The 19,442-nt window shown below is 50.2% G+C and overlaps 2 protein-coding genes and 1 long non-coding RNA gene across 4 annotated transcripts; 1 reads left to right on the forward strand and 2 right to left on the reverse strand.

Annotated features, from left to right (window-relative positions):
* Positions 1-4,382: 4,382 nt before the first annotated feature.
* LOC128420156 (NTPase KAP family P-loop domain-containing protein 1-like) lies at positions 4,383-14,188 on the reverse strand. Of its 2 annotated transcripts, XM_053401668.1 has the most exons (5): positions 14,133-14,188; positions 11,533-11,606; positions 9,455-9,586; positions 5,316-7,111; positions 4,383-4,742 (listed from the first exon to the last, which is right to left on the reverse strand). In XM_053401668.1, the coding sequence occupies exons 2-5, from the start codon at positions 11,549-11,551 to the stop codon at positions 4,419-4,421; spliced, it is 2,271 nt and encodes a 756-aa protein (XP_053257643.1). In that variant the 5' UTR covers positions 11,552-11,606; positions 14,133-14,188; the 3' UTR covers positions 4,383-4,418. The 2 variants fall into 2 exon arrangements, with proteins under 2 accessions (XP_053257643.1, XP_053257642.1); XM_053401667.1 differs by lacking the exons at positions 11,533-11,606; positions 14,133-14,188 and having other exon boundaries at positions 9,455-9,767.
* Positions 7,602-12,800, forward strand: LOC128420196 (uncharacterized). Its single transcript, XR_008331997.1, has 2 exons — positions 7,602-8,690; positions 12,480-12,800. It is a non-coding gene; the product is annotated as an uncharacterized LOC128420196 (long non-coding RNA).
* A 1,769-nt stretch (positions 14,189-15,957) lies between the features above and the next one.
* SDHAF1 (succinate dehydrogenase complex assembly factor 1) lies at positions 15,958-17,361 on the reverse strand. The gene has a single exon (XM_053401726.1). It carries the CDS (start codon positions 16,759-16,761, stop codon positions 16,495-16,497), a length of 267 nt encoding a protein of 88 aa, XP_053257701.1. The 5' UTR covers positions 16,762-17,361; the 3' UTR covers positions 15,958-16,494.
* Between the last annotated feature and the right edge of the window lie 2,081 nt (positions 17,362-19,442).

The following is a 19,442-nucleotide window of genomic DNA, read 5'->3' on the forward strand; positions in this document are numbered from 1 at the left end:
GTGAACAATTTTTCCTGAACTTGCAGAGGAATAGTAAGCCTGATTTAGATTTATTTATTTTTTTAAATAACTACACATAGGAAAATGAGATGCAGGATACCTTAGGAAAGATTGCTCCCCCCTCTTTTCAGTTTCCTTTAAAGGAAGCTTACTCGGGAGTAAATTTACCTGGCAAAGAAGTAAGAAGGGAGAAAAAAAACCTGAAAGAGACAGAATGAAACAAGGGGGGGGGCACTTTCTAAGAAAAGAGGCCAGGAAGTCTTATAGAGACTGATATCAGGACTGGACTCAGATAGACAATTTTGCTGGCCATGGAGGCCTCTACATTTAATAACAATTTTCTTAGAAAGAACACCATACTTTCATAGGCATATGCTTAATGAAATACATACACTGCATTTTAGCTTGAGAAAGCAGTTGGCTCAACTAGGCTTTTGCAGCAGAAACATTAGTTTCTTCACAGCACATTTCAAAATACTGGAACAAAAAGACTGGAACACGGATGTAGACTCACAGACTCAAAAGTTGCAGCAAAACATCATCTACCATCAACTTAAAATCATACTCTTCACTTAAGCTACTCGGAGGAAGACGCTTTGGAGTCTCTCTCAAATAACAAACATTTGCACACTTCGTTCTCAATTTTTTTTTTCCTGTTTAAGATTGATAAGGCCCAACATGGCTTCCTTAGATTTAAATTTTTTTGAAGCAAGCTTGCAATTTAAAAACGATGTGCATTTAAGAACAGTCTGTGGATGCCGAGGCCAATGTAAACACAAACCCTTTAAATATTTCCAAATCTTTGAGTACATCTCTTATTCATTTATTCATTTATTTTTTATTTTTTTTTATTTTTTAGAGAAACTAAGATCTCTAATGCGTGGGCTCTCAGGCTAGGCTGTTGTTATATCTACTGCCTTCTGAGCACCATTAAGTTTACGGTTTCATGTTCTAGCTTTAGGTTATAGTTTAACAACACAAATTTGATGTGTTCAGCTCTCCCTAAGGGTTCACACCCTGATTTTGTTGAAGGATCCCTGAGGTGGCCCAGGTGGTGGGCCTAAGCCACCCACTAAAAGTTACAACGGTCTCGTACTTTGTACTTGGAAAGACCATTTTGCCCCTTTATTTTATTTTATTTTCCCCAATTGGAGATGACAAGCTGGAGGGGCATACTGGAATCCTCTCTGGGGCAAAAAGGCTTCATGGAAGCTTTGTTGCCAGGAGGAGTCCAGCTAGGGTGTTTAGTGAGCTCCCATTTCCCTCTAATACCGAGGGGGGGGGGTTGCTCAGTAGATTACACTAGGAGATAGAAGAACAGGCACAAGAAAGCGATAAAGGGGGGGGTAGAGAAAAGAATATTCTATCAGTATTCAAGTTATCTTTAACTAACACAATTCCTACCTATCAATAAACCATAAACCACTTGTCTTTAAAAAAAAACCCCAGGCACCAGCCTGGAAAACTACGGGTCTCTCTACCCGGAAAACTAACCACGGATCCGAAATTCCTTTACCTCAGCGCTGTTTACACGGCTAACCCTAGTGTGGGGCCCCAGTTTGTGAACCTCTCGCTCTACCATCCACGACAGCCTCCTGCCTAGCCTTTGAGACTAATTTCAGGGTTCCCTACTGAACGCCTGCGCAATGCAGTGCCAGATTGGGGTCCGAGAAAACAAAGTTTGAAAAGAAGCAAATGACCTTGCGTTCTCACGTACACGGGTCATCCCCAACAAGGGTCGCCGAGCAGTTCATTTGCATAAACAGGAGAGAGAGAGAGATTTTGGAAGGACGCCTCTGGACGACTCTGAGGGAAGACGTCAGAGAAATAACAAAGTTCCGCGCTTTCCCCGGCCACACTCCGAGAGGGAAATCGGGGGAGAGAAAGGGAAAGTTTAAGGCGTTCCTGGCCGACTCCGAGAGGTAACGTCGGAAAACAGTAAAGTGCCGCGATTTCCCCGGCCACACTCCGAGAGGGAAATCGGGGGAGAGAAAGGGAAAGTTTAAGACGTTCCTGGCCGACTCCGAGAGGTAACGTTGGAAAACAGTAAAGTGCCGCGATTTCCCCGGCCACACTCTGAGAGGGAAATTGGGGGAGAGAAAGGGAAAGTTTAAGGCGTTCCTGGCCGACTCCGAGAGGTAACGTTGGAAAACAGTAAAGTGCCGCGATTTCCCCGGCCACACTCCGAGAGGGAAATCGGGGGAGAGAAAGGGAAAGTTTAAGGCGTTCCTGGCCGACTCCGAGAGGTAACGTCGGAAAACAGTAAAGTGCCGCGATTTCCCCGGCCACACTCCGAGAGGGAAATCGGGGGAGAGAAAGGGAAAGTTTAAGGCGTTCCCGGCCGACTCCGAGAGGTAACGTCGGAAAACAGTAAAGTGCCGCGATTTCCCCGGCCACACTCCGAGAGGGAAATTGGGGGAGAGAAAGGGAAAGTTTAAGGCGTTCCTGGCCGACTCCGAGAGGTAACGTCGGAAAACAGTAAAGTGCCGCGATTTCCCCGGCCACACTCCGAGAGGGAAATCGGGGGAGAGAAAGGGAAAGTTTAAGGCGTTCCCGGCCGACTCCGAGGGGTAACGTCAGAAGTAGAAGGAAGAAAAGTCCAGCTGTCGTGGGGACGTTGCTTTTCCACCCCCCTCCCAATGTATCTACTTCAAACCATACTCACGTTCGTAGATGTCCCTCGTGGATCCCGGGATCCTTCCCTTTAGCCGGCTTGACCTTGCCTTTGCTCCCCCTGGCTGGGCTTTTGGTGACGATTGATTACCGCCCGCAAAGAGGAGGCAGGGAGAGGAAGAAGGATCCCTGGGCTAAGGTTGCCCAGTGGCGCCCGATCCCCTCTATCTCCCTCCTCACCTTCACAGGAGGACCAAGTGTCCCTGAGCATGGTCTCCAACTGTTACCGGAAAAATCCGAGGGCTCCCTTGGACAAAAACAAAGACACCAACCAGAGTAAATTGGAGCAAATCAGCAGCCTGTAGGCTTGGCCTTTATTGACTGTTGCAACAGGGTGCTCCCCTCACTGGCAGGTGAGAGGAAAGACCCAGAAAAATGGTGTGCAAGGTCTTATAAAAACTTTTGAAATTCCCCCGCTGTAGATCAAGCCCACCCCCAGAAACATCATGCATACATTACAGAAAGGAGGGGTTGAGGGAGGAGTTGTGGTGGTAACCTGAGTGTCCTGTCACCTGGCTGGTTCCTCCTTTCCCCCCTCCCCATGAGTCACTTCCAGGAGACAAAGGGGAGTTTGCAGTTTCCTGCCCCCAGAGGGAAGATCTGATCATTGTCCTTTGTTTCAGTCCATGCTGAATCCACTCCCATATGCAAGTTCTTTGTGATCTTGATTGTCTTCTGTCTGGGATCATCAGGGTTGGCATAGCAACTGGGCAGGGCTCCTGTGGATGTGCTGAGACGATGAAGGGATTATGGCTGACCAGAACCAAGCCACCCCCCTTTGATAGTTCTTGTCATATGGAGTAAAATAAAGTGGAACAGTGCAAATCCAGTGTATGGTTGATTTTTCTATAAATTCATAACAGAAGCGTAGTGTATGTAGTGTGTGAGTGTGAGTGTGTGTGAAGTTTGTACAAACTGAATGATTGGGGGGGGGGGGTTTCCTGCTACATGTATATGATATGCATTTGTGACAGATACCAATCTCACCCCCAAATTAAATTATGTCTTATGAAAACATTAGATTATTTTGTCTGTCATTTACTCTGGTCATTTCATGGGTTTGGACCATTTTCCCCACCGCCACCGTCTCATTCTACAGCTCCCAGAATCTCAGCTCTTGAGCCTCTTTTTCAGGGTTACACAAAAACCACAGTCTGACTTTGGCGTCTCTCTCATACACCCAGGTTCACAGATTTGTCACCTTGTCCTTTTTAAAAAAGCCATCCAATTTTGTGGCCATCACTCCCGCTTGTGGGATCAAATGCCATAGTTTATTTATGTATTTTATGTAGTGCTTTTTTCTGGGGGGACGCAGCGGTACACATTCCCCTAAACATTTTGTGGATCTAAGTCTGGCCTCATTGAGGGAAAGTATTTCAATATGAGTAGGAAAACAAGAGTACCCCCTAAACATTTTTTTAAAGGAAAAAAAGCACTGATGTTATGTATATACTGCCTAGTTTTAACCCCCCCAAAAAACCCCACCCTCAAAGCAATTCACTTTGTGAATTACATTCTTTTGCTTATCCTGAATCTTCCAACTGATTAAATAGATTGTGTCTTATGCAGATTATGGGTAAATAAATCACACCAGTGACCTGAGGATTTCAAGCAGAGTTGCTGAACTTTTATTTCTGGAGTTAGGGACCACAGCGCTTCCTTTCTATAAGAAATAAATAAATGTTGAAGTGGCTGTATCAAGTCCATCTCTTGCTCCAGATTCCAGTAGCAATTTCCAGCACACCTCAGGTGCACAGAACCTGGTTGAGCTGGTTATTTTCCCTGGAAAAGTTCAGGGACCAGGTGCTTCCTCTCGGCGTGTTCTCTTGCACACCTAAGTAGGTCTTCTTTCCAAGCATCACCATGGGAGACGATGTCGAAGGGGCCTGAGAGGGCGCTGACCCAAGGAAATACGCAGTGAAGGTCACCCACTCCCCGAGACCCATGCCAAGGACATCTCTGATTTCGTTTCTGTCGCTGTAGGCCAGGGCGCGTCCATTCAGATGGTGCTGCCTCAACCTCTCCTTGTACCGCTGGGAATTTTCCTCTTTCAAGCCAAGTTGGTCCATCTGGAAAAGAACAAAAAGCAGAGGTGGAAACTCACAATCACGTCCCTCAGCACTGTCCCACACAAAGGGAAGGCAAGGCGAAGTTTTTCTGTTTAGGGGCCATATTTCCTGTTGGGCAACCTTTCAAAGGCCACATGACCATGGTGGGTGGGGCCAGAGGCAATAAGTGGGCAGGGCAACCAATGTAAATTTTATGTAAATAGGCTAGTGTCTCCATCCAGACAGGCAAGAGGCATAATCAGAGTTGAAGGCCAAATCCCAGCCAGGGAAAAACAGCTGAGGTACAAAACAAAGGATACTTCTCTAGAGTATATTCCTAGTCAGGTTGTGATAGATCTGCGGGACATTACTGCAGTCAAAGCAGCAACCCATGTTTTGCCAGACAAGCACATGAAAGGAATGAGGTTCACAGAGCTTTCCTGTGAAATTTGCTAGAGAGAACTCTGTGGCATCGCTTCCTTTGTTTGCCTTGGCAGGAGGCAGTAACACTATATACTTCCTTCCTGTTTGGGCAGCCTCCTCTTTCCTCAACCTGCTTCCAAGCTGACCCTGGGCAAGGCAGTGATTTCCTACCTCCTTGCAGACCTCGTCCACCGACAGCCCCAGCAGAACGCATCTGGAGAGGCCGTGGCCCTTCTTGGTGCTTCGCTTCAGGCTGCGGCTGCCCCGGAGCAGCTCCATGTGCCTCTTCAAGGAGGAGTCCAGGTTGACCGTGTAAGGCAGGAAGAAGCTGGCGTCCTTCACCTGGAACCTGTGGCACAGGAAGCTGTGGAAGAGCTCGGGGTCCCCGTCCAGTTCCAAGAGCTTCTCCAGCTGGCCCTTGAGCATGTCGAGCTCGTCCATGTACTTCTCATACACCTCCCACAGGAAGTGGTGGGGAGCCAGTTGGCAGCCTTGGCCCAGGCCCAGCCGCCCCACCTGCTCATCGTCCTCAATGCACTGCAAGATCCAGCTCAGCCGGCAAGGCCACTGGCTGGCCAGGAGCACCCAGGAGGCCACTTTGCGCGGACACAGCTTCTCCCGGGGGACCTCCGTCGCCATGAGACGCACAGTGACGGAGATGGTGTTGATGATCCGTCTCATCTGCACCATGTTGTCCGTCATGTACTCCTTCATGCTGTCGTCCAGCAGGAACTCAAAGGCCTCCTGGATCAGGTCCTTGGCTTTGAAGCCTTTCTTGCACCTTTTTTTGGGAGGCGCTTCCAGTCTGGGACTCACGACAACCAGAGGCACACGGCTGCCATCGGCGTGTCGCTCAGGGGCCTTCCGGCCAGCAGAATCGTAACACAAGGGCGACCCAGCATTCAGCCTCCTCTGGTTTTCCTGCGGAAAGTCCACTTCTCCCTCCTCATCCTCCAGGCTTTTCTCCTGCTCCTCCCGGAAGTCGACGGCAGACTTCACCAGCTGCATCTTGGTGTGGGTGTCCATCTTGGGGACCGAGAACGGGAGGGTGATGATGCGGTTCAAGAACTCGTAGCCGTTGTTGGCCATGCCTTTCAGGTACAAGGAGTTCTCCACGCAGTCCACGATCACGCTGGGGTCGGCCACCAGGATGGAGACGAAAGGCGCCTCGTAGTCCGAGAGGAGGATGTTCATGGCATCGAGGACGCCCACCACTTTGTCGGGGCTGCAGTTGTCCAAGCTGGTGATCTCCAGCACCACCCTGAGCTTCCTCCGCTGGAAGATCTCCATGAACTTCAGGAACTTGGCAATGATCTTCACCTCCCTCTTGACGTTGCTCATGAAGCCCAGCTGGGCGCTGAGGTCCGTTCGGTTCATCTGCCTCTCCAGCTGGGCCTTCTGGGTGACGATGACGTTCCGTACCACTAGGACAGCCATCCGGACGGATGCCGCAGCTGTGATTCCAACCGCCGTGGCCCCAAGGCCCTCGACAACAGCAATGGCGTCCCCGGAAGCGTTGCCAGTGGGGATGCCGAAAACAAAGATGAGGGCCCCGACCCCGACAGCCACGACCACCACCAAGAGGATGACAGCCCATAGCGGCAGGCAGAGGTACTTCTTGCTGATCCACTCCTGGCGCAGAGGGGCCTCGACAAGGCCGCACTTCCTGCCCACAGCTCTGTAGACGCTCACGGGGACAAGGCCAAAGTGGCTCTCGATGCCGTCGCACAGGGCAGTGATGAGACCTGCCCAGAGCTGGTCACTCCCGGCGTATTCCCAGGCGCTGAAATGAATGAAGATGTGCTGGACGTTTTTCCTCTGCCGGTGCTGCAGTGTCAGGACAGGGTGGTAGAAGATCATGAGGAAGACGACGGAGACCAGATCCCACCCAGAAGTCCCTCGCTGTTTCAGTCCGGTCCGCTGGAATTCCTGCTGGTCTTTTTTCCGTGACTGAAGACGCATGTATTCTAGAGGGAAAGGAAGAGAAGCAGACCAGAGACTGAGTCTACTGTATCCCAGCCGACCAGGGTCTGTCCTGGTTTCTGTTGATCATACAATACTTTGATTAACTATCCAAACTTGAAGATCCCCTCTGGAGTCCTCACTCCGTGTGCGACCTCCAAGTGAATTGAGGTACATGGCAACAAAGGAGAGGGCCTTCTTGGTGGTGGCACCTCAGATTTGGAATAGCCTTCTCTGAGAGACTCGCCTGACGCCTGCTCTATGGTAAAACCCAATTTTCATTTAAAAGGTTTTAAACTGGGATTAGACAATTTTTTGGAGGGTAAGGCAGAGAATTGCAGGTGGGGAAAGTGCTGGAGCACTTGTGCCCTTGGGCTTTCTCTTGAGGCATCTGGTTAGCCACTGTGAGAACAAGATGCTGGACTGTATGGTTTTATTATGGTTTGTTGGAAAAGAATATGTAAAGAAAACAATAAAAATTTACTCTGCAAAAAGGTGCTGGACTTGAGTCTGACGCAGCTGCAGGGCGGCTTGTATGTTCCCATTCTGCAAGGCCTCTTACACGTCATGCTTTAATAAACCGTACAATCTCACCCTTTGGTGTGATTTCAAGCTCATCTGTAAATTGTTTCGTTGCTTTATTTTCTGAGAGTTACATGCTATTTATTTAAAACATTATTCTCTAAATGGTTTCCATCTCTCTAAGCAGTGTGTTTTGCCTCTGGTAGGGGAAAGCGAGAACAGTGAGAAAGCTACTTGGTGCATCAAATAAATGAAAAGCAAGCATTGCACCAGTGAAACTCAAATTCTACATCAAGAAAAACAAATGCTGACAATCAGCATGTGCCTCTTTGCAGGGGCATCTCTGGAAATGGAGATAAACACGTTTTGCTCTCCTGACACATAGCCCTCGATAGCCCTGCCCTCCACAGTATTTAACTCATTCCCCACCTTCATAAAGCCACACCTTCTCTTCTTAGCCATCGCCTCATCCAGTATGAATGAGTTCCACAGGCTACACTTGCATTCTGTGAACAAGCACCAAAGGCGGATTTAGGGCAGTGTGAACAGAGCGGTCACACCAAGCATACAGCCGTGGGGGCTGCCTTCTCAAAGCCCAGCGAGCAGTTCCCTAGCTTTGTGGGGGGGGGGAGGCGTGAGGGCTCTGACCGGGTCCTAGAACCCTCTTCCTCCTTCCCAAAACCAGGCAAGCACTGTGGGATGTGACACATACGTAGCAGTCAAGTACAACATTCCTTGTTTTCCTAGAGTTGACATGCAGGGGAATGTTTGGTCCAGCCAGTTGAAAACTTCCTGTTTCCTCCTGGTTGGGACATACCTCCTTTGTGTGTGACTAGAGGTGCGTGTGACCTTACCTGTTCAGGTAACAAAAGGGACAAGTCATGCAGCACTCTCTCTCTCTTTGACTCCCTTCATCCTTGGAGCAGCTTTTTAGCAAGAAATGCTCTGTTGGATTTCAGCCAACAGAAGACACTGGGATTATCCCTATATGGGATAGATCCACATGTGTATACTTTGTAACTAAGTCTGCCTTCAGGGAGCCAACTGTGAACTGAAGATACTGTGAGTAAACTTCTTTTATTGACTTTAAATAAGATTGTGATGTGTTTATTCTTTAAGATGGATATAATGGAACTTAAAGGTAAAGGTAAAGGACCCCTGACAGTTAAGTCCAGTCGCGAACGACTCTGGGATTGCAGCACTCATCTCACTTTACTGGCCAAGGAAGCCGACGTTTGTCCGCAGACAGTTTTTCCAGGTCATGTGGCCAGCATGACTAAGCCACTTCTAGCGAACCAGAGCAGCGCACGGAAACACCATTTACCTTCCCATCAGAGCGGTACCTATTTATCTACTTGCACTTTGATGTGCTTTTGAACTGCTAGGGTGGCAGGAGCCATAGCTGTCAACTTTCCTTTTAAAGGAAAATTCCCTTATTCTGAATAGGATTCCGCACAAGAAAAGGGAAAAGTTGACAGCTATGGCAGGAGCTGGTAAGGGAACTTACCAGGAACCTAATAGTGAGAGGCTTACACAAGCCTGCAACCAGCTACCTGCTGTGCGTTTAAAAGGGGAATGTGAAACTGCTAAGTAAAGGAACTTGCTAGCGCAAGTTAGGAAGGGTATAACAATATATCCTCTCCTGCCTCCCTGAACATTCCCACAAGCACTTACTGGGCTTCGGGAAGGAGGTAGGAAGGCTCTAGGACCCTGCCAGAGCCTCACACCACCTTCCTAAAGCCGGCACCATAAGAGGTTGGATTATTACCAAGGTCCGCCCTTTGTGAGCCCTTCCTTTCATGGGTCTTCACCTTACGAGCGCTCACCTCGGATCCTGTCCAGGAGGAAGGCTTTGCAGTGCCCCCACGGTGCATAAAACCCAACCGTCACTGGGGAGGACACGCAGTAGAGGGCCTTGGCTAAGGAGAAGCAATAGGCGTCGTCTTTGTTCTGGAACTCTGCAAAAGGAAGAGCAGGGGAGCAGCCAAAAGGCAAATCCCACATCAGATGCCCGTGGCCACTGCTAGAATCAGCGGCGGCTGGTCCTTTAGGGTGAACGGGGACCCTGGCCCACCCACCTCAGGGTGCCTTCAGTCAGCCCCAGCTGCCTGCTTTCAATTTGCAACTAACACAGTCGGTGGCCCTGGCTGTCAGCCCCCTTCCTCCTCTGTAGACCAGGTGGAACTCTGTCGGAATCAAGCCCATATCAGGAGAAACTGGCAACTCTCCCAGGCACCCGGCTTGATCTCCTGTTGACCTCCCCGGCTGCATTCCCCAGCAAGATCCAGGCTAGGTCGCAATAGGCGATCCTTCTCAAACGTGAGAAGAACACCCCCCCTCTTTCTCCCTGCCCCCCCTGGCAGGGGTAAGAGATAGACAGAAACGTATTTACATGCCTTTATTTCTGTCTTTGCAGCATTACAAAAAACATGACTGCTCTTTCCAAACTCCCGCAGTCTACTGACAAACACTTCCTGCACTTCCTGTACAGGAACAAATGGAAGAGCTCATATTACACTCTGAGCTAAATCCGGTGCTTCGCACTGTGAATTGACTGTCCCTCTGTTTCCCACGGAACAGTCCCAACATTCCATCATGTTTTGTTTTCAAGCTAGCAGCTCGGAGCCGCATTGTTTTCATATCGTAACAAACTCAACAGAGGAGGATGAGGTCAAAACTAGTATTCCTTGGCTGCACCTGCTCTTTGGGCTCCCTGCTTTCCGAACTTCCAGTCCCAATGGGGGGGGGGTCGAAGTGTATAAACAATAGGGGACCCGCAGGTCCCCTTTTCCTTGCTGTACTCCCTTGGGGGAAACTTGTTGGCATCCATGTGTCTCAAGAGACAATAGAGTGCGCTTCCGGGGGTGAAGTCAAACGGCTGTGTTAGCATCCTCCCCAGGGTGCAAGCTTGGGCCCTGTGTAGGGAGGTCGTGGGCTGCCCAGACAACAAGGCCCACCCCCCTTGGCTGAAGGAAAGCAGAGCAAGACATTTGGCACCAGCTTGGCTGCAGGAGTTGCTGGAAGGAGGTGTAAAGGTAAAGGTAAAAGGACCCCTGACCATTAGGTCCAGTCGTGGCCGACTCTGGGGTTGTGGTGCTCATCTCACTTTACTGGCTGAGGGAGCCGGCGTACAGCTTCTGGGTCATGTGGCCAGCAGGACTAAGCCGCTTCTGGCGAACCAGAGCAGCGCACGGAAACGCCGTTTACCTTCCCGCCGGAGTGGTACCTATTTATCTACTTGCACTTTGACGTGCTTTCAAACTGCTAGGTTGGCAGGAGCAGGGACCGAGCAGCGGGAGCTCACCCCGTCACGGGGATTCGAACTGCCGACCTTCCAATCAGCAAGCCCTAGGCTCTGTGGTTTAGACCTTGTACACCGGAAGGATGTGTACAAGGCGCCATCCAACCGCCTTAGGGACTCCGGATTTGTGTAGGGTTCGCTACTGAGCCTTTTCTTCTCCTGAAGCTGTTCCGCAAGGCAGCGGAGATTTCCTTCTCTTCGATGGGCTCCCTTCCCAGGTGGCCAAACCCCCTCTGCCCCCCCCATCCCTCTGCAGCAAGTGCAGAAAACGAGGGGGAAACTCATGTACCCTTTAAGGAAGTGGGGAGATGTGGATGACACAAAAAAGGGCACACCAGCCAATATGACTAGTACTGAATTCCAGCTAGCCGAGAGGCAAGGCCTGTGAGGACCAAGTGATCCTATCTCCCTCCCTCTCCTTTCTTTGCAACTGGTGTTATGTGGGAAGTGATGTTCAATATTCCTGAAGACATCTACACAGCAGCAGACACCCTTCTTCACGGAATGGTTTACAGTTACTAACTTGGGCTATGATCCTGAGATAATAACCTCTGAATCCTTCGGGTAAGGACACCCATCCTAAAACCAAATTATTCCGCTTACCTCTGGTCAGGGAGAGCATCGCTTTTGTCAGCCACGGGGTATGAAAAGGGTTGAAGATCCACAGCTGCTGGTAGCTAAGAAGAGGGAGAAAATGTGGAGGCTTTTCAAACTATCCCTGGGACTGGGACTAAATATCTGCAAAAGTTTGCCTCTGGAAGGTTGGCAGCCCATCACGTGCAAATAGATGGAAGAAAGGTGCCGAGGACTGTTCACCATCAAAAAATGAGGATTAAGACTTCATCCTCTGTACAGAAGAGATCCTCAGTGCATAGCATTGGAGAGCTGGTTTTTCTATGGGACTGCCTCTCCTGGTCTGCCCCGCAGAGGACCTTAAGGTCCATGAATAATCATAGTTTAGAGGTCCTTCTAAGGAAGTCAGACTATCCTCCACCAGGGCCAGGGCCTTCTCAGTGATGGCTCCAGCCTGGTGGAATGCTCTGTCTCATGAGACTAAGGCCCTGCAGGATTTAACTTTGTAAGACAGAGCTATTCCACCTGGCCTTTAATCTGAATTCAGCCTGATCTTTTATTTCCCTTCTCTTCCCTCCCCCTCCCCTTTTATTAAGATCACCCGCTCTGAGACCCCACAGCTAATTCTCCCCTGGCCTCCTCGCTGGCCCAAGTAGGACCAATTCAGCCAGCTAGCCCTGGGGATTATCTAATGCTTATTTCCCCTAAACTGATTTTTGATTTTTGAATTTTATTGTTCTTCATATTTTTATACTGTATTTTATGCTGCTTTTATAATTAAGTGTTTTAAATTTGTTGTTAGCCGCCCTGAGCCCGGTTTTTGAACTGGGAAGGGTGGGGTATAAATAAATTATTATTATTATTATTATTATTATTATTATTATTATTATTATTCAGTTGATCCTCCTTTGGCCCCTATTCCTGCACAACTGCTTTTCATAAGAAATGGACACTCCAACCCAGTCTTTGCCTTCCAGGTGTTTTGGAGTACGGCTCCCATCAGCAAGCGCAGTCATGTGATGCTGGTGTTGATGGGAGCACAGCCAGGGTGACTGGGGCAGATGTGCATTGCAGCTCCAGAACATCTGCAAGGTGCCAGGTTAGGAAAGGCCTGTCTACAACCTTCTCCAGCTTCCTCAGCTCTGGAATTCTCAGCTGACAATGGACAAGTCAAATCTGTAACCTGAAGCAGCCTGGAAGTGATAGCACTGCTTTCTGGATGGCACGGCTTCAAGCTACAGAAGCTGCTTGGCACCCAGTCTGGTAATAAAACTATTCCAAATATGTAGAAAGATCTACATTGGCTCCCAGTACATTTCTGAGCACACCTTGCTGACCTTTCAAGCCCTAAACGGCCTCGGTCCAGTAGACCTGAAGGAGCGTCTCCACCCCCATCGTTCAGCCCGGACACTGAGGTCCAGCGCCGAGGGCCTTCTGGCGGTTCCCTCCTTGCAAGAAGCCAAGTTACAGGGAACCAGGCAGAGGGCCTTCTCAGTGGTGGCGCCCGCCCTGTGGAACACCCTCCCATCAGATTTCAAAGATAACAACAACTACCAGACTTTTAGAAGACATCTGACGGCAGCCCTGTTTAGGGAAGCTTTTAATGTTTAACAGACCACTGTATTTTAATACTTTGTTGGAAGCTGCCCAGAGTGGCTGGGGAAACCCACCCAGATGGGCGGGGTATAAATAATAAATTATGATGATGATTATGATGTAACCAGTGTTCTGGAGAAGAAGGGGAAGGAAGCCTTTCCCTTAGCAAGCTGCTTGGGGTCATGTTTTTCTCCCCTGAACCAGCACGCAAACACACAGAGCTTCGTGAGCCCAGCTTACAGGTGGCTGTTTCTGACACAAGGGACACACCATGAGCTTGCAAGCTTTTCCACCTGGCTGCAGCAGAAAGGGGGGGGGGCGAGATGACGAGGTCTCCTCCATCGGCTGCCTCATTTGCCTTCTCCCCTCCCAGAACCTCCTCCCACCCGTGTCTGTTCCACCTGGCCATTTTAACAATTAGGTAATATTGCGTCAGAACCAAGGATTCCACTCACTTTCCTCCACCCCAGCCTTTCTTTTCCCCATCCGTAATGTATCTATTAGCTTCAGGGGTGCCAGCTTGTGTGTGCTGGGCCCCCCTATATTTTGGGGGCGGGGGCCACGCCCCCCAAAAGTTCCAAAAGTGTGGGGGGAAGCCCTTATTTTAAACTGCAGTGAGTTGGCAGAAGAGGGACACGTCAAAAGATCGCAGGTAGGTAGCTGGCAAGCAAACAACACCTCTCTCTCTCTTTCCCCCCGAAGCTGTTTGGACTGTAACAGCACAGCCTACGCCGCGCAGGTGGCCCATTAACAAAGCCTGTTCCCCAACATTAACAGCATCAATGGCTCGAAGGTGACCGTGGGCAGAAAATATTCTAAACTAAGAATCACTTCCGAGATTGCGTGAGCCATGCTGGTGAGCAGTAAACCCTAAGCGAATGCAAGGTTTATAGGCACAGCCAGCCGCCACTCAGCCCAAAGGGGTGTATTTGCAGAAGGATGATTCAGAGAGCCAAGGTTCAAGAACAGGATCCTTCTCCCTCGCCAGCAAAGCAGCAGCACCCAGAGAAGGCAAGGGCAGGTGGTCTACTTACGTGCAGGAAGCGCGCAGAAACTTCAGCACCCCGTTCCGGTTGCGGCAGGCCTCCTCTGCCAGCGCGAACTTTGCCTTCCTCCTTTTCAGAAATGCTTATCAATTCCCATTACGCCTTTATAGACTTAAGGTGGTGAATTTCTCAGGCGAGGTGAGCTGAGCTTGCGCCGTCCGTAACTTTGACTGGGTGAGGGGTGGGTTAAACCTGGAAGAGCGTCTCCACCCCAGGCACCGGGGTCCAGCTCCGAGGGTCTTCTGGGGATTCCCTCACTGTGAGAAGCGAGGTTACAGGGGACCAGGCAGAGGGCCTTTTCAGTGGTAGCACCCGCCCTGTGGAACGCCCTTCCAGCAGATGTCAAGGAAATAAACAACTGACTTTTAGAACACATCTGAAGGCAGCCTTGTTTAGGGAAGTTTTTAATATTTGATGTTTTATAACTTTATTATTAATAATATTCTGTTGGGAGCCGCCCAGAGTGGGTGGGGAAACCCAGCCAGATGGGCGGGGTACTATTATTATTACACAAAGACTTGGGGGAAGTGGTAAGCTGATGAGTGAGGCTGCAGAAATCAGGGATCATGAATATTACAGTGTCCAAACTGGGACTTGGGAGACCAAGGTTCAGGTCCCCACTTGGCCATGAAGTTCCTTGGGGGGCCTTGGGCCCATCACCGCCACTTAGCCTACCCAAGAAATAATGAGACCCATGCCTGCCAGCCTGGCCCCTTGACAGAGGGATATAAAACAAAGACATTGATTGGCAGTGCAGCAATGAAGTCATCTCCCCAGGGTGCAGGCCTGTGCAGTGTGCATGGAGGTCCTGGCCTGCCGAGAAACGAGCCTGCGACCTTCTGCAGCCAAGGAGGGCATTCTGCTGCTAAGCTACTTCCCCAATGAATTGCCTTATCTTAGGACCCAAACCCATTTTTTGTGGTTTCCCCACCCCTCCTGACCCCAGGACCCCCACGCTGTTCAGGAGAGCCCAGCAGCCTCCAGAGAGGCTCCACCAGAATGTGATGCACGGCTGCACGGCAGTTGCGAGGGGAGAGAAGGAACTGCAAATGTCATTTCCACGAACTGCCCTTTCATCTATTTATCTTAGGACCCAAGCCTAAGTCTCTGTAAGGTGCTGTGGGCCTCCTTGTGAAATCTACCACCCATGTTCCCAAAATGAAAAGAAAATATGCACACAAAGGAAAAGCAGTTTTATTTCAGCTGCTGTGAGATCAACAGTAGTGTTTAGAAACACACATTTTAACACACTACCATTTCCCTTTTTTCCCTTTGCGGGGCCGGGAGGGAGGGAAGAGCTTTTCCCAACTTGCCACTATCTGATGGTAGCACTCGAGGAACAAGTTATTAGATGAAGCGTTAAATGGTCTCCCAATAACGACAATCCATTTTCAGTATCTAAACATCGGGCTGTTCAAACATCCAGGAGTGATGTGCAGTCAGGAATAAGGAATAAGATGATTCCCTTTGTCTCATTTTGTCTATTCAGTTAACACCATAAAGTGGAGAAGCAGTCAAAGGCTTCAAGCTGCCAAACCAACTCTCCCTTAAAATACAGATTATTTGCCTAAGCAGGACCTCCGGTCTCTGTTACAGACAAGAGGCCCTCTGCGGTGACCTTCTACAAAAAACCCTAAGGCTATAGTTAAACATTTGCACAGGAATATGGCAGCATCAGTTCTTTCTCCTGCCTTCAGTGCTTGATATGGATCCTTGTAGCTATGACCCGGTGAAAGCGATCTGGCGACTGACAGAAAGGCTGTTAAAACAGGGCTCATCCTAAACAGTAATAAAAAAGCAGCTCACAAAGAGCCATTTGGCAATTTAGTTTATTTAAATTCCCGCCAAGACAGAACAACCAAGGAAAAACTGAGTCTACACAGGGCACCTAAACCGGTTCAACCGCCATGTGAGCATGTTGACGATCACCAATAACGAATGCCAAACTTCCACACAGCACGCCAACCCCCAGAGTCTCCTGCTTAGAGCATTCTTACATCTGTAGGGAGCAAGTGTTTTTAGTTCAACTATAAAAAGGAGGAGAAAAATGTGATGGGAACAGAATGATTATGTGTTTCTCAACTGCGCCCTTGACTGGCAACTGTGGGCAGATCTGTTCAGTCATTTCTTAGAGGGCATCCAGATCTGTATTCCGGGTTTGCTAAGCTCCCGTCCACCGCGTAGCAACTCCCATCACCCTTGACCACTGGCCATGCTCACGGAGCATCATCTGCAAGGCCACAGATTCCCCACCTGCAATGCCAGCTGTGCTAAAAACCAGCAGCTAGGAGAAAGGACCATTCCATTAAAAACGGGCAGGAAGCCCTTTCCAAAAAGTAGAATTCCTGGCTCATCGTTCCTCCTGTTCCGTCCTGACGAAGGCACCCATCTGCTTGGTGTGGCCGCCTCTGAGTTGCTCCAGCTGCCTCTGCCCACGCCGGATGAGGTACTCTATAATCATGACATCCGTCCGCGGGATCTGGGCATTTTTCCTGAACTCGGCCCGTATCTGAGGAAGGAAGCCCGGCTTGTCCTTGCCGGCCCGCAGGAAGCTGCAGTAGAGGCCGAGAACTTGCTTCTGAAGCTTGCTGTGGCGGGCCATGGGACGTTCGGACATCCCTTCCGGTCACCCAAGGAGCAGAGCAGGAGCTGGGGAACCAAAAGGGGCAGTGTCAGAACAGAAGCTGGGGGGGAAGTTTAAGGGGGTTGCCCAAGCAAGGCTGGAGGAAGGCCCTGGAAGGAGCGGGAGCCTTTCTGAGAGAAAATGAGCCCTGGGTCTGAGTTCCAAGACCTGCATCAGGGATGCCAAATTAAATAAAATATGGGGGGTGCCAAAAATTGCGTCTGCGCAGACACCAGAAATGTGCAGATGCAATTCGGCCCACAGAGCAATCTCAGTGGGAGTGAACTGGTGCAGGGGAGGTAAACCTTGCTAACTCCTGCTCTACAGCATGCACAGAAACTGCCTTTTGGACCCTTGGTCTCGTCTGCCCAATCGACCAGAGCTTGTCTTTACATGCAGGGCAAGTCCCCAACTCGCCGAGGGTTTGAGCCCCATCGGCTGTCCTCGCCTGGTTTAGCCAGCCAGTCGAAGCTGTTTCCTGGGACTGTGGCCGCTGTCGCCTGCCGACAGCTTCTAGGAGCGGCAGGTGAGAGCTGAGTGCCGGGTGGGGACCAAAGGTGGACAAACCACCCCAGATTAAGCGCTGCAGCCTCAGCAAAACAGTGACCTATCTCGCATCACCACAGCGAGGAGAATGAAAAGTACAAAATAAGAAGCAGCACATCTAATTATAATTATTAATGGTCAGTGATGTTTCGAGCAGGGGGGGCGGGAGTTATCTTCCGGAGGGGAGGCTGGCAGGAGCACATGGGCCAACAGAAGCTGCCCGCCCCCCAACCCAGTGCCAGAATTACGTAGAAGCTAAACAAGCTCTAGCTTACGGCCTCACTTTCTTCGAAAATATAAGATAAAAAGTAAATAAAATAAAACCTACATACAGCAACAGTGTTTTGTATTTGAAATAAATAAAAAAATTGTCCAGTAGTACCTCAGAGACCAACTAAGTAGTTCTGGGTATAAGCTTTCGTGTGCATACACACTTCTTCAGATACTTTTGTGTTGTGTAGACTCCTATGATGTAAGTCATGGGCCCCCAACCATTTTAAGTTAAAGGTAAAGGTAAAGGGACCCCTGACCATTAGGTCCAGTCGTGGCCGACTCTGGGGTTGCGGCGCTCATCTCGCTTTATTGGCCGAGGGAGCCGGCGTACAGCTTCCGGGTCATGTGGCCAGCATGACTAAGCCGCTTCTGGCGAACCAGAGCAGCGAATGGAAACGCCGTTTACCTTCCCGCCGGAGCGGTACCTATTTATCTAGTTGCACTTTGAAGTGCTTTCGAACTGCTAGGTTGGCAGGAGCAGGGACTGAGCAACGGGAGCTCACTCCGTTGTGGGATTTGAACCCATACCCTAGGCTCTGTGGTTTAACCCACAGCGCCACCCGCGTCCCCATTTTAAGTTAGAGCTTAATAATTATTTCACTTCTTCTTATCGGTAATTGCATTTCACTATTAATATACTTCTTCTTAATTGTATTTCAGTTCAACCATGACTTTGATAAAATACGTATTTTGTGATGTGCAAATAGCTTTGGATACCTCGGAGGTCCCTCAATGACCATCTAGCATACATTCAACACACAAAACAGTAACAATTCGTTGTTGGCAAAGGGCAGCTGGACACAGAAACCTCCACCCGGCCCTGCCCCCCCCCCGGCCACAGAAACAGCCCCCGATTCCGGCGGCCTTGAAGCGACCGCCCCGCCAACGCAGCTCAGAGGACCCACCGGTTCCCGGCGCCCGATCCGCGATCCCGCCACGCTCCCGCCGGAGCTCGGCTCTCTCGGCTTCCCGCGCCCGGACTCCGGCCCAAGGAGGGGATCCCCCTCGGCGCGTCACAAGCCGTAGAACGTTGAGACTCCGCCGGCGCCTTCTACTCGCTTCCCATTGGCTCTCCGCTGGCAAGGGGGCGTTCCCAGGAAGCTCCCGGCCGCGGCTGGAAGCCACGTGGGCGGGGAGGTCGCGCGTCATCGTCCTTAAGGAGACCCCCAGGAAGGGCGAGGGGAGGGGGCGCCACCCCAGAAGGTGGCCCCAAGGGGGATCCACGGCTTTCCGTCTGAGCCGAGCCGGAAGGAGCGCCTGGTCTTGCAAGAAATTCATTTTATTTTGAAGAATGAATGAACAGGCAGTGCACGTGCGCAAACTGCGCTTCCCGTGTCCGCTGCTCCCGCAACCTAGGCTTGATTCAGGCAGGGGAGTTAAAGGTCTCGTCCCTGGCAGGCCTCCTACACCCGCTAAATAATTGTCCCTGTAGTAGTAATAATAATAATAATAATTTATTATTTGTACCCCGCCCACCTGGCTGGGTTTCCCCAGCCACTCTGAGCGGCTTCCAACAAAGATTAAAAATACATTAAAACGTCACACATTAAAAACTTCCCTGCTGTCTTCTAAATGTGTCAGCTAGTTGTTTATCTCTTTGACATCTGATGGGTGTTCCACAGGGTGCCACCACTGAGAAGGCCCTCTGCCTGCTTCCCTGTAGCTTTGCTTCTTGCGCCCAAAGGCCCTTGGAGCTGGACCTCAGCGTCCGGGCTGAACGACGGGGGTGGAGGATCATACCGAGAGCAGCCAAAGGTTTTGGGCTGCCCATGTTGCTTCAGACAAGATAGGGAACCTGTGGCCTTACATATTCCCAGGGCTGGTGCGATCCCAGAATTGTACAGCTAGGACCACGA

The sequence above is a fragment of the Podarcis raffonei genome, chromosome 8 (genome assembly GCF_027172205.1).
Source record: "Podarcis raffonei isolate rPodRaf1 chromosome 8, rPodRaf1.pri, whole genome shotgun sequence".
Classification (NCBI taxonomy): Eukaryota; Metazoa; Chordata; class Lepidosauria; order Squamata; family Lacertidae; genus Podarcis; species Podarcis raffonei.

Excerpts from the sequence above, each read along its gene's own strand:
- SDHAF1 (XM_053401726.1), bottom strand. The coding sequence starts at position 16,761 with ATGTCCGAACGTCCCATGGCCCGCCACAGCAAGCTTCAGAAGCAAGTT.
- LOC128420156 (XM_053401667.1), bottom strand. The coding sequence starts at position 9,632 with ATGTGGGATTTGCCTTTTGGCTGCTCCCCTGCTCTTCCTTTTGCAGAG. Across the intron at positions 7,112-9,454 it reads CCTCCTGGACAGGATCCGAG|AATACATGCGTCTTCAGTCA; the intron begins GTGAGCGCTCGT and ends CTTTCCCTCTAG. Across the intron at positions 4,743-5,315 it reads TGGACGAGGTCTGCAAGGAG|ATGGACCAACTTGGCTTGAA; the intron begins GTAGGAAATCAC and ends GTTCTTTTCCAG.